The following is a 14,211-nucleotide window of genomic DNA, read 5'->3' as shown; positions in this document are numbered from 1 at the left end:
TTGAAGTTCTATTTTGACCCATTTACTAGGCATTTTCCGTATTTGCAGATAAAATAGCAAACAAGCCTAGGGAATAAGCTGTTGTGTTATTCCACTTAAGATAGAACGTGCGTTAGTCATGCTCTGACGTCACTCGTTGCTTTGCGTATCGTACCTAAGATAAGATGCACGTGTAAGTGTTGGCTCTCTTATGTCACTGTTAGTTCTCTGTTAGCTTATAAGACCGCCACGTGTGCGCGTTGCATTCATTCCGTTGTATTGCAAGTTGCAATAAACATGTGTCCTGCCAAGTAGGCTCCCGTGTACTAAAGCTACTACAGTGGCGACGAAGATGGGATGTTCTCGGGCGTTGGTATTCTAGGAGCGGAAGCGGCTGGGCGGATTACCACGACATGGCTTCCTTTGGGCGGTTTGAGCCGTTCACGAAGGAGGGAGACGAAGACTTCGACTCTTATGCGGAACGCTTTGAACATTACGTCCGAGCTACCCAGGTCAGTGAAGACTTGAAGGTATCAGTATTTGTCACCGCCATTGGAAAACAGGCCTACCGCACGCTGAAAAATTTATTGGCCCCGACCAAGCCGGAAGAGAAAACGTATGCCGAACTGCTCCAGACACTGAAAGGCTACTATTCTGCGAAGCCTTTGGTGATAGCGGAAAGATTCCGGTTCAACCGTCGGTCGCAGCTGGAAAATGAGCCAGTGGCCGCGTTTGCATTGGAACTAAAAAGGCTGGCTGGATCCTGTGAGTTCGGGCAATTCTTGGATGACGCCTTACGGGATCGATTCGTGGCCGGACTGAGAGATGAAACGGCACAAGCAGAGCTGCTTAAGAAGAGTACCCTGACGTTTCAAACTGCCTACGACTTGGCGAAAAGTGGGGAACTTGCTCGCACGGAAACAAGAAAAATTCACCCAAAAGAACTCGGCGACGTGAACCTGGTACAGCAACACCCACAGCGGACCACTGGGACAAGAAAGGTCGCGAGCAAAAACACGGAGCGGCATGCCGAGACAACGGACTGTTCCCGGTGCGGAGCGACGCATGACGCCGCCACCTGCCCCTTTCGCAAATTTCGATGTCGTGCCTGCAAAAAGATGGGACACCTGGCAAGGGTCTGCAGAACAACGCCACGTTCGGTGCACTCTCTTGAAGAGAGCACTGGCTTAGAAGACTCCGGTGACTGGGACGATAAAAGTGGTGAGAACTATGCCTTGCTTAGTCATATTTTTTCATGTCGGAGTAGTTACGGTGGCTACGTTGTGACAGTTAAGATAGCAGGCAGAAATGTCACTATGCAGGTTGATACCGGGGCATCTGTGTCTATTGTGCCGGAACAAATGTACAGACGGTACTGGCCGGAGGTACCGCTAGAGAGATGTACTTTACGGTTAAAAACTTATGGGGGCTTGGCACTAAAAATTGCCGGAAAGTTGACGGTGCGTGTAGAGCACGATGGGCAAACCGCGACCTCGCCGTTAATTGTAGTTCGAACAGAAAAAAATTGTGACACTTTGTTGTTGGGCCGCAACTGGCTAGAGGCTTTGAAGTTGAATTGGTCTAGCGTGTGTAATATCAACTTTGAGAGATCAAACACAGTTGATAGATCAATCGCACTCATCAAAAAGTTTTCGGAAGTGTTTAATCCGTCACTAGGACTGATAGCTGACACGTCGGTCAAACTGGTGCTAAAAGACAACTGTACGCCCGTTTTCTGCAAGCATCGCCCGGTGCCATTCGCACTCATTGACGCAGTAGCATCAGAGTTATATTCACTAGTGGAATCTGGAGTGCTGGTTCCAGTAAAACACAGTGAATGGGCAACGCCTCTAGTAGTTGTCCCCAAGGCCAACAACTAAGTGCGAATATGCGGAGACTACAAAGTGACTTTGAACCGTTGTCTGAGAACTGATTATTACCCTCTCCCAACATTGGAAGATACTTTTGTAGCGTTACATGGATGCAAGTGTTTTACTGTCCTTGACCTGTCGACAGCGTACCAACAATTGCAGTTGCATCCCGAGTCGCAACCCTTGGTCACTGTGAACACTCACCTAGGGCTTTTTCAATACACACGTATGCCGTACGGTATAACAAGTGCTCCATCCATTTTCCAAGCGGTAATGGATGACATGCTGAAGGGTTTGGACAGGGTGTCATGTTATCTTGATGATGTGTTAATCGCGGGGAAACGATGGAAGAATGTTATGATAGAGTGCAAGCTGTGCTGACAAGGTTCAAGGAACGGGGGGTGAGATTGCGGAAAGAAAAATGCAAGTTCTTTGAAAAGTCTGTGACATATTTGGGTCACGTGATTGACGAAAGCGGAATCCGCCCTTCAGAGGACAAGGTGCGTGCTATCAAAGAAGCACCAACTCCAAAAAACAAGAATGAGCTGAGAGCTTACTTATGCTTGTTAAATTTCTATGGGAAGTTCGTACCAAACATGTCGGCACAGCCTAAACCATTGCATGACTTGCTAGCTGAGAGTACCAAGTGGAAATGGACGGAGGTCACCGAAGAAGCATTCAAAGCATCCAAGAGCTGGTTGCTGAGCACGTCTGTACTCACCTACTATGACCCTTCAAAGGAGCTAGGGCTCGTTTGCGACGCATCTGCGTATGGTCTAGGGGCAGTCCTTTTTCACAAAGTAGGCTCAGAAGAAAGGCCAATCGCTTTTGCCTCTAGAACTCTCACTAAAACAAAGCAGGCATATGCCCATATCGAAAAAGAAGCACTGGCTGTAGTGTACGGGCGAAAATTTGGAATGTACTCTGATCATCAACCCTTGGCGGGATTATTGGGACAGGATAGGCCAATTCCTGCTATGTCGGCGGCACGCGTGCAGCGATGGGCGCTGCAGATTGCTGCTTATGACTACAAATAGGTTTATCGCAAATCACGGGATATCGGCAATGCAGACGCACTTTCACGCCTGCCGCTTAGGAACTCGGATGACGTGTCGGAGTACATAGCTTTTTCTACGCTAGATGGACTCCCACTCTCCGCAGAACACATCAGAGGGGAAACGAGAAAAGACAGCCTGTTATCAAAAGTGTTGTTTTACACGCAAAACGGTTGGCCTTCAAAGGTGTCTGACGACGCACTGGCGCCCTATTTTGTGCAACGCAGCGAGCTTTCTGTTGACAGAGATTGTGTGACGTGGGGAAACCGAGTGATAGTGCCATTATCTCTCCGCGAAAAAGTGCTATCACTGTTGCATGAGGGCCATCCTGGAATGGCCCGTATGAAAATGCTGTCTAGAAGCCACGTGTGGTGGCCTCGCCTTACGCAGGATGTTGAGCAAAAAGTTAAAGAGTGTGTAACATGCCAGTTGACGCAAAATGCGGCGCCCAAAGTTCCGGTGATGTCATGGGGAGTGGCGGGGCGCCGGTGGGAGCGTGTGCACTTAGATTTCGCTCATCGAGATCAGCATTGGTTTCTAGTGCTTGTTGATTCCTACTCCAAGTGGGTTGAAGTGTTTCTGATGAGGTCAACTAGCAGCGAAAAGACAATAGAAAAACTGCGCACAGTATTTGCAGCGTACGGACTACCGGAAGAAGTGGTAACAGACAATGGCCCGCAATTTACCTCGGAACTTTTCGAGACGTTCATGAGACGGAACGGCATCCGGTACACAAAATCGCCGCCTTATCACCCGGCATCGAACGGCAGCGCGGAGCGTTGTGTACAGACGTTGAAAAAATCTTCTTAAGCAGGTCATGGACGAGCAGAGGAATGGGCAGATGAAGTCTCTCCAGCACCGGATCGACCAGTTCCTATTCAATTATAGGAACACGTCAATGGGTGTTACTGAAGAGACGCCGGCCCAGCTGTTCTTATCGTGGAAACCTAGAACCAGATTGAGCCTTCTCCATCCAGATATCGAGCAAAGAATGAAAGAAAAACTGCAGCGAACAAGGCAGTCGGCCAATCGGGGACGGGGAGCTTAGAGAGACTTCGAGGAAGGGGAAGACGTCCTCGTGCAAGGACTACGCCCCGGGGAAGGAGAGTAGTTGAGCGGTAAGGTAAACAAACGCGTTAGTTTAAGCACTTATGTGATAGGGATAGGGAACGAGGAGAGATACGTGCATGTTGATCATATGAGACCACGAACATTCCAGGAGTGCGTCCCGCCATCGGTTCAGGTGCCGTCTGCAAACCCCGAATTTCCAGCATGCAGTCAAGCCATTGTGTCTCGCAGGTCTTTAGGTTCCCCTGTACCCATCGATGGTGCACGAGAGACGTCTGACGCCGAGCAAGTCGATGAGCAGGCAGACGATGCCAACAAAGAACCGGTCCACCTACCGGACACTTCATCGGCAGGCGGGGACTGCGGCGGGGGAGAGTCTCAACCCTCCCAACCGGAACTTGGACGCAGCACCCGACAAAGACGACCGCCTGACCGTTACTAAAAACACTTGGGGGGAAGGGAGTGTTGTGTTATTCTACTTAAGATAGAACGTGCGTTAGTCATGCTCTGACGTCACTTGTTGCTTTGCGTATCGTACCTAAGATAAGATGCACGTGTAAGTGTTGGCTCTCTTACGTCACTGTTAGTTCTCTGTTAGCTTATAAGACCGCCACGTGTGCGCGTTGCATTCATTCCGTTGTATTGCAAGTTGCAATAAACATGTGTCCTGCAGTAGGCTCCCGTGTACTAAAGCTACTACATAACCGTTGTTTCCAGGCTTTTCGCAGCGTTGGCCGATGCGCGTTCACGTCCTCCCCCCGCCAGCGGGCTGGTGTGCATCGAGGCACCCCACGTGCGGTGCCTGCGCAAACATGATGTGAAGAAGTTGCACGCATAAATGAAAATGCGTGGCTAGCACACAGCTGACGCTGCCCAGCATCCATGCTGAACGGCAAATCTTAAACTGGATTTGGCTACTTCTAGCCGGACTAATGTGATGGTAACTATGTATTGTCACGTGGTCGTGACGTCGACGAAGACAGCAGTCGGCGTTTGCAGAATGAAACTGTTTATTTGGCCGAACTTGTGGCCGGGAATACGAGAACCAGAACTACAGCAATACACGCTGTACAATGATAGCGGCGAACAGGGCGTCGTCCGTCGATCAACTGACAAGCGGTCACGCGCGTCGGCTTTTATACAGGCGCTATCGAACTTTCCAGCAATATCGCTGGTGGCGGCGTAATCTCTAGACAAAGCTGGAACATTCGCGTGCGGGGCGCAATCTTAACAAACCGATCTACTACAATCGCGACGCTTCTAGAACACTACTTCGCGGACAGCGTCGAGCGTCGATAACCGTCTCTGCCGGTCAAACCCGAATACATCAAAAGAAGACAAGAAGTGGGCGTGGCAATGCCCCCCTCTAAAAGAGCATCGTCCCGATGCTTGTGAAAGAACATAGAAGAGAAAAAAAAACAAGTGTATACACAAATAAATTACAATAACAAAGGAAAAAAATAGAGTCCCCAGGCTCGCTAACGCGCAAAAAACGGCTTAAGGCGCACGACATGGACGACTTCAGGTCGCGCACGGCGCCGCTGAGAGTTCGTAATGCCGTCAGGGACAACCTCATAGTCGAGTGTGCCGAGGCGTCGAAGTACCCTGTACGGTCCGAAGTATCGTCGAAGAAGCTTCTCACAAAGTCCTCGTCGGCGTATTGGCGTCCATACCCATACACGGTCACCGGGTTGGTATTCCATGTGGCGTCATCGAAGGTTGTAGCGGCGGCTGTCAGTCGTCTGCTGGTTCTTTATCCGTAGGCGGGCGAGCTGTCGTGCTTCGGCGCGCTGTAGGTAGGTGGTCACGTCGATGTTTTCCTCGTCGGTCACGTTTGGTAGCATGGCGTCGAGCGTCGTCGCCGGGCTCCTTCCGTAGGCCAACTTGTACGGCGTCATCTGCGTCGTTTCTTGGACGGCCGTGTTGTAAGCGAAGGTCACGTACGGAAGGACGGCGTCCCACGTCTTGTGCTCAACGTCGACGTACATGGCGAGCATGTCGGCGATGGTCTTATTTAGACGCTCGGTGAGGCCATTGGGCTGCGGGTGGTAGGCGGTGGTGCGGCGGTGGCTCGTCTCGCTGTATTTTAAGATCGCCTGAGTTAGGTCCGCAGTAAAGGCGGTACCTCTGTCTGTGATGAGGACCTCTGGGGCGCCATGACGCAAGACGATGTTCTCCACGAAGAACTTGGCTACCTCGGCGGCACTGCCTTTGGGCAAGGCCTTTGTCTCGGCGTAGCGGGTGAGGTAGTCAGTTGCTACGACGATCCACTTGTTGCCGGAAGTCGACGTCAGGAACGGCCCCAGTAGGTCCATCCCGATTTGCTGGAACGGCCGGTGAGGTGGTTCGATTGGCTGCAGAAGTCCCGCTGGCCTAGTCGGTGGTGTCTTCCGTCGCTGGCAATCTCGGCAAGTCTTAACGTAGTGGGCGACGTCGGCAGGAAGGCGTGGCCAGTAGTATTTTTCCTGTATCCTCGCGAGCGTGCGGGAAAAGCCGAGGTGGCCAGCCGTCGGGTCGTCGTGCAGGGCCTGCAGAACCTCTGGTCGCAGTGCCGAAGGTACAATGATGAGGTAGTCGGCCCGGGCCGGAGAGAAGTTCTTCTTTCACTCCCCGAATCAGGAAGCGAACTTTCTTTTCTTCGGACATGGCTGGATCGGCATGGCGGAATAGGCGAGTCATTTCTTCGGTGTACAGTCCGACGTTCTCATTGGGGAGCTGTACACGGGTCTCGAGAAGGGTTTCAGCCCTTTCTTTCCGGATGACGCTCGTGAAGGTGTTGAGAAAGCCGGTGCGGAAGAGGTCCCATGATGTTAGCGTGGACTCTCGATTCTCGAACCAGGTCCTTGCGCCATCTTCAAGGGCGAAGTAGACATGGCGTAGCTTCTCGTCGCAGTCCCATGTTGAACGTGGAGACCCGGTCGTATGCCTCCAGCCAGCTTTCTGGATCCTCGCATGGTGATCCGCGGAATGTCGGCGGCTCCCTCGGTTGATGCATGACGACCGTTGCAGGTGCCACAGCGGCTGTCATTGTGGCTGTTGTCTTCTTCGCTGTGATCCTGGTCTTGTCCGGTAGGGGTTCGTATTGTGGGGGTAGTCCTTCCAGTCTGCGGCTGGCTCGACTGCCGCTGATGGTGTCGGTGTCTTCTTCGCGACGTGGGCTGGGTTCGCGGTTTGACGGGGGCGTCCGGATCATGGGAGAAGCAGCACCTCCACCAGATGTCACGTGGTCGTGACGTCGACGAAGACAGCAGTCGGCGTTTGCAGAATGAAACTGTTTATTTGGCCGAACTTGTGGCCGGGAAAATGAGAACTAGAACTACAGCAATACACGCTGTACAATGATAGCGGCGAACAGGGCGTCGTCCGTCGATCAATTGACAAGCGGTCACGCGCGTCGGCTTTTATACAGGCGCTATCGAGCTTTCCAGCAATATCGCTGGTGGCGGCGTAATCTCTAGACAAAGCTGGAACATTCGCGTGCGGGGCGCAATCTTAACAAACCGATCTACTACAATCGCGACGCTTCTAGAACACTACTTCGCGGACAGCGTCGAGCGTCGATAACCGTCTCTGCCGGTCAAACCCGAATACATCAAAAGAAGACAAGAAGTGGGCGTGGCAGTATTAACATCACTCTACGGCTTCAAGGAAAAACAGGTTCAACGATTATTCTTCCTTATGGGTTGTTAACCAAGGATTACTTTGGCAAGAACTCTATTCATTATAGACAAAGTACATGCAGGCGCACTGAGCTTAAATAAATTTATTAATTTATTTGCAACTTACCTCTGTCTTAAAGAGCCAGCAAGAGGGAGAATATTGTGCTCTTTATTTTATGTTTCCGTTATTCAGTACCATATTATTTATTGTTCTACAATAAAACCTTGCTCAAAATATTACTTTTATTCTATTCGGCTACAATTGGCATGGCCACTTTCGCTACATTTAGCTTCAGTATTGGCACTTTTCTGATCTACCCAACGGCAACCCTGCATAAAGCATTTTTAAAACCCCCTCCCCCTGCCCTCCCTGAAAAAGAACGTTTCTGGCTACGCCACTGCTATCACGCTCGAGCCGCCCTTCCCAGTCTCACTGCGCGGCTATCGCTTCGTCCGCGGCCGAGGCAGTTGCGCCATCTATGGTTGTATCTGGGAGCTCAAGCGTGACATGCGATGCGGACACTCATCTGCCGTCTTACCCAGCCCTACAGCAGCTCCGCAATTGAGCTGCCGGCATTGAGCAACGAACTTTATCTCTCCAACTTTTAGATGCGAAGCATCTTTTGCTCGGGGCTGTGTCGTGTGGGGACCGCGCTCCACTTCGCATGCGCGTCCCCTCCCCCTCTATCTACTCTCCTACGCTCCCCTCCTCTCGCGCACCTCATTCTCTCCTGCGCAACGCCGCGATGAGCGCCAGCGCATGCGCGTCCCCTCCTCCTCTCTCTTTCTTCTACGCTCTCCCCCTCTCACGCGCCTCATTCTCTCCTGCGACGAGTAGGCAGCAGCGATGCCTCCGGCGTCTTGACGTGGCACGAGCGGCTGATGGCCACCTCTGCTTCTGTGGCTCGAGACGTGGGGCCCTCGTATTCTCCTTCCCTCGCTGAAGAATCCCACGACGACACCATTGGCATGGACTGCAGATAGGCAGACATACATGATCTTGCATCTTTGCGGGAGTCGAGTACCTCGGACGCCGGCAGTTCGACGCAGCGGGAGCTGGATGGACACTGGAAGACAGTGCTGATTCTACGCCAGAGGAAGCCACAGGCTTGGGAACGCAAGAAAAAAATTACACCATATCCCACTCAAGCGAACCATCTCCCCGCTGCTTCGCATCGCATGGTTCCCTTTAGCGGGAGATAGTGTTTTTTCTCTCTGACACACACACACACACACGCACACACACACACACACACACACATATATATATATATATATATATATATATATATATATATATATATATATACACACTAGCCAGCATTTCGACATTTGGCCAACTAGTGTCGGTTTTGCAAGAGCAAATATGGCAAATGTTTTGCCATAAATGCCATTTCATTTATGTTACGGCATGCATATTGAGATATCCCAGCAAATTATCGTAATGCCATACTGTCATTCACGCCATGGCTACATTACTTGAGGGTCACCAGCTCATGAAGTGCTATGACATGTCATTCATTCACGCATGTCTGACATATATGCATTCGCACTCTTATCTCCTGCGTTATGTTAATGCAACGACGATGAAGGCGTCACAACGGCGCTTGCGTCATACCATGAACGTTCATGTCGGGACCTGACATTCACGTTCGTCATGCTTGAACATCATGCGATGCACCTTCCGGGATGTATGGATGGATGGATGGATGGATGGATGGATGGATGGATGGATGGATGAATAGGATTGGATTGGATTGGATTCAATTGGATTGGATTGGATTGGATGGATGGATGGATGGATGGATGGATGGATGGATGGATGGATGGATGGATGGATGGATGGATGGATGGATGGATGGATGGATGGATGGATGGATGGATGGATGGATGGATGGATGGATGGATGGATGGCTAGTTATTGTGACATTATTGCGCGTAGTGCAGCGAACACTGAAATGAAAAAAGGTTGTAGACACATATGGCCTAGTACAATATGTAGGAGAGCCAACACGTGGAGGTATTATCCTATATTTGTTGTTTTCAAGCTCACCTAATGTTGTAAGCTCTACAACAGTCGTGCCAGGAAATAGCGACCATTCGGCTGTTGTTGCGACAGTCAAAACCAATTGTCAACGTATACTTCTTGCAAGAATAGAAAGACATTTTTTTATGATAAAGGGTATATGAAATTATAAACCAAAAACTGCTTCAATACCTGCCTACGTTTGAATGCTTAGCGGACGAATGTGAAATTCATGAAATGAATACGTTCAAAGTGAAATCAGGCGAGCTTGCGAACGAACATATAACAAACGTACATTCTTCAAAATTAAAAAAGCGTAAAAAACCTTGGGTTACGTAATTCATCATACGAATTATACAAAAAAGGAAACGGATTTTCGCGCAGTATAAGAAAACGAAGAGCAACGGTCATTATGAGAGGTTGGCACAAATAACGCTTGATTATGAGCTGAGTAGTAAGATCGCAAAAGAAAACTATTTCAAGGGACTAAATGAAGAGTTGAAAACAAATCCTAAGCTTTTTTGTAGGATTTAAAGGGGTGCGAATCAAGTGACTTGGGCGTTCCAGAAATCGCTTGCAATAACCAAGTCGTCACGGATGATGAAGCTAAGGCAACGTATTTAAATGAGTTCTTCCGTTCAGTATTTCTTCCAGCAAAATACGACAGCTTAACGACCCCTGTTAGCAATGTGCCGCCTATGGCAAAGGTGGAACTCAGCGTTTCCGGTATCAAAAAATGTTGCAGTAACATAGCTCGGCTATACCAGGATGACATAGCGTTAGCAGACGTTCAGCTTGAAGGCTTATGCCACAGGAGCGAAGCAAAGACACGCCTGAACGATAATCGATGCCAGCAAGGAACGTGAGCCGTGGCTGCACGTGCCACAGCCTATCGCCTTCTTTATTTTCTTCTTTCGCCATCTCGCGCTCTCCGGTTTGCGCGCCGTCCGAACGAGGGCGCTACAGGGCCCCCCGTGTAGATTGGAAGTCGGAATGTGACATGCGGTTTTTGGTAGGGCAACGGAAGGTCAGGCGTGGGTGAGAGGCTTTCTATGGCAGTCTCCAGGTACGCCGGCTTAAGTCGGTCCAAGATGACTCTTTTCACGGCCGTTCTGAAGAAGACTGGCAGTTTTGGGTGTGCGGTTAAGGACGCAAAATGGTCCGTCGTAGGCTAGTGTCAAAGGTGGTCTGACCGCGTCGCGGTGCACGAAAACATGTGTTGCAGTGGCCAGATCAGGGTGGACGATTATTGTCTTGTGTTGGGAAGGTCTGGGTGGAGTGGGCCGAAGGTCTTGAACGCAGTCGAGGAGGCATTGGATGAATTGTTGTGTCTGGTCTGGTAGCTTCTTTGACGTGAAGAAGTCTCCCAGAAGCCGTAGAGAAGTGTCATACACCAGCTCTGCTGATGAGAACTGCAGGTCTGCACGGATGACCGCTCGTAAACCTAAGAGCACCAGTGGCAATGCATCAACCCAGGTGGCTATATTGAGGCGGGTAGTGAAGGCGGTCTTCAGTTGTCGGTGAAGGCGTTCCACTATGCCGTTGGCGCAGGAATGATAAGCCGTGGTACGGCAATGTCTGGCTCCGAGGATGCTGTTAAGGCAAGTAAACAGCGAGGACTCAAACTGACGTCCACGGTGTGTTGTCACGGTGCCAGGACAGCCAAAACGGGATACCCACGTAGAAATGAAAGTGCGGGAAACTGTCTCGGCGGTGATATCTTGAATTGGAACAGCCTCTGGCCAGCGTGTGAAACGATCGACCATGGTCAGTATATAACGGTACCCCTGAAACACTGATAGAGGGCCCACAATGTCTAGATGAACATGGTCGAAACGACGGCCGGTTGGAAGGAAAGGTTGGGGAGGCGTCTTAGTATGACGGCAGACCTTTGTCATCTGGAAGGGCAGGCACATGCGCGTCCAAGCGCGCACATCAGCGTTGATTCCGGGCCAGACTTAGCGCTGGGTGTGAAGACGCTCAGTACCCCGAATGCCGGGGTGACAGATGTCATGTAAGGAGTGGAAAACGGTGCGTCGTAATGAAGCGAGAACGAAAGGGCGGGGAAGGTCAGCTGAGACGTCGCACCACAAGAGCTCAGATGATAATGGATGAGGCAACAGGTGTACTCGGAGAGAACGGGGGTTCTCCCTAAAAGCGGCAAGCTCTCTATCATCCTGCTGTGCGGAGGAGATGAGGCCCAGTCTATGGTTCGACATGGAGAGTCAACCACGGCTATACGAGAAAGGGCATCTGCGGCGGTGTTGTCAGCTCCTTTCACGTGGCGGATATCAGTCGGGAACTCCGATATATAAGCAAGATGGCGGAGTTCACGGGGCACGTACTTGGATGAGTTAGTGCGGAAAACATACACCAGTGGCTTATGGTCAGTCAGCACGTAAAACGAGCATCCTTCCAGAAAATGCCGAAAGTGCTGTATCGCAGCGTAGATGGCTTGTAATTCCCGGCCGAAGACGCTGTAGCGGGTCTCACCAGGAAGTAGCTTCCGAGAGTAAAACGACAAGGGTCTCTACTCGCAGTTAATGCGCTGCTGTAAGACGACACCGACGGCCACGCTGGATGCGTCCACCATCAACCGAGTAGGGGTGTTGCTGCGCGGATGGATAAGAAGCACGGCGTGAGGGACCGCTTGCTTGGCAGCAGTAAAGGCGGCCTGGACCTCTGAAGACCAAGTAATGGTGGTGGACGGGCCGGCGGTTGACCGGAGGAGGTCGGTGAGCGGTCGTAGCAGTTCGGCACAGTGTGGCTTGAAGCGCCTGGAAAAATTCACAAGCCCCAGGAATTGGCGTAATTGGCGCAGTGTTCTAGGCTGAAAATAATCCTGGATTGATTTAACGTGAGACCGGAGAGGCCGTACTCCTTGGGATGATATGTGATGGCCCAAGAACTCGAGCTCAGATGCGCCAAAAGTACACTTCGAGGCGTTCACAACGAGGCCGTACTGCTGTAGACGTTGGAACAGAGCGCGATGACGGTGCTCATGGTCTTCAGGCGTGCGGCTGGTGATCAGGACATCGTCAAGGTACGCAAACGCAGTAGGGAGGCGTTGTGTGACCTCAGGAATGAACCGATGGACAGTTTGAGCCGAATTGCGGAGTCCAAAAGGCATCCGCACGTATTCAAACAACCCAAAGGGCGTCGTGATGCTGGTCTTAGGTATGTCGGCGGGCTCGACAGGAATCTGATGGTATGCCTTAACAAGGTCCACTTTGCTGAAAATTGTGCAGCCGTCGAGGCGCGATGTAAAATCCTGGATGTGAGGTAGGGGACAGCTGTCGTGGGCAGTCTTGGCGTTCAACGCTCGATAGTCCCCACAAGGACGCCAGTCACCAGGATCACGCTTTGGCACCAAATGCAGCGGGGAAGCCCAAGTCCTTGACGACGGGCGTATAATGCTGCGCTGCAGCATGTGGTCAAACTCCCGTTTAGCAATAGCTAGGCGGTCGCCAAATAGGCGGCATGGCCAAACGGCTGTCGGTGGACCCCGGGTGACGATGTGATGTGTCACCGAATGTTTAGGTGGCTGAGTGAGGTTGCACGGTTTTGTTAACTCCGGGAAACTGGCCAAGATTTTTTCGAACGGTGAGGAAGGTATCAGCATGCGGACGGCCATTGGAGCGATGTCGGACAGGACTCCCGAGATGGAGAGACGAGTCTGACCGCCTATGAGGCGTCGCCGCCGCACGCTGACGTCCAAATCGAAGTATGAGAGGAAGTCCGAGCCGATGATCGATTGAACCACGTCTACGATGACGAAAACCCACCGGAAAATGCGGCGAAGGCCAAATCGAGGGTGAGAGATCAGAGTCCATATGTTGCTATAGACGCGGCGTTGGCTGCGCGGAGCACTTGCCCCTGTGATTTCGAACGATCAGCCTTAGTCGGAGGCACAAAACTAATTTCCGCGCCCGTATATATAAGGAACCTGGCGCCCGATAGCTGGTCGTTGGCCATGAAAAGGCCGCTGGAACGAGAAGTGAGATCACACGCCGCTGTCAGTGATCCCGCCAGTCGTTTCCCTGCCACGAACAAGGAGGTGTACACTTCGTGGCTCGGTGTCGGAAACGCCGGTAGTACCAGCAGAGAGGTGGAGGGCTGGGACTCCGAGCATCTCGTATGCGTGGAAGAGCTCGACGACCGGAACGAGGCGAACGAGTCTCCTGCAGGGGGCTCCGGAGTGCGGCAATGGAGGCGGCGAGTTCGTCGATGCAGGCCTCAAGGCGCGAAATCGCTGTGTTTGCTGGTGGTAAGACAGCGTTGACAGATGGAGAGGTCGCTTCATGAACCTGATCGGCGAGCTCCGCCAGGCGGTGGAGGTTGACGTCGCCGGCCACCGCGAGGACGAGGCGGATTGGCTGAGAAAGGCGTTGGAGGAAGAGCTCACGAAGCAACGCTGAGTGGGCAGAGACGTCGTGTTCCTCAGGATGCTGTCGCATTCGGCGCGATAGTTGGGAGGGGCGCCTGTCACCAAGGTACCCCTCTGCAAGGAGCTGCTGTAGGCGGACGTGTTCAGAAGGCATGAATCGCACCAG

The 14,211-nt window shown here is 51.6% G+C and overlaps 1 protein-coding gene across 1 annotated transcript; it reads left to right on the top strand.

Moving 5' to 3' along the window:
* Positions 1-358: 358 nt before the first annotated feature.
* LOC119402219 (uncharacterized) lies at positions 359-4,343 on the top strand. Its single transcript, XM_049418549.1, has 2 exons — positions 359-1,200; positions 4,205-4,343. The coding sequence occupies exons 1-2, from the start codon at positions 393-395 to the stop codon at positions 4,210-4,212; spliced, it is 816 nt and encodes a 271-aa protein (XP_049274506.1). The 5' UTR covers positions 359-392; the 3' UTR covers positions 4,213-4,343.
* Positions 4,344-14,211: the final 9,868 nt, after the last annotated feature.

This window comes from Rhipicephalus sanguineus, chromosome 8 (assembly GCF_013339695.2).
Source record: "Rhipicephalus sanguineus isolate Rsan-2018 chromosome 8, BIME_Rsan_1.4, whole genome shotgun sequence".
In the NCBI taxonomy this organism is placed as follows: Eukaryota; Metazoa; Arthropoda; class Arachnida; order Ixodida; family Ixodidae; genus Rhipicephalus; species Rhipicephalus sanguineus.
This window is presented reverse-complemented; position numbering and strand designations above follow the sequence as displayed.

Excerpts from the sequence above, each read along its gene's own strand:
- LOC119402219 (XM_049418549.1), top strand. The coding sequence starts at position 393 with ATGGCTTCCTTTGGGCGGTTTGAGCCGTTCACGAAGGAGGGAGACGAA.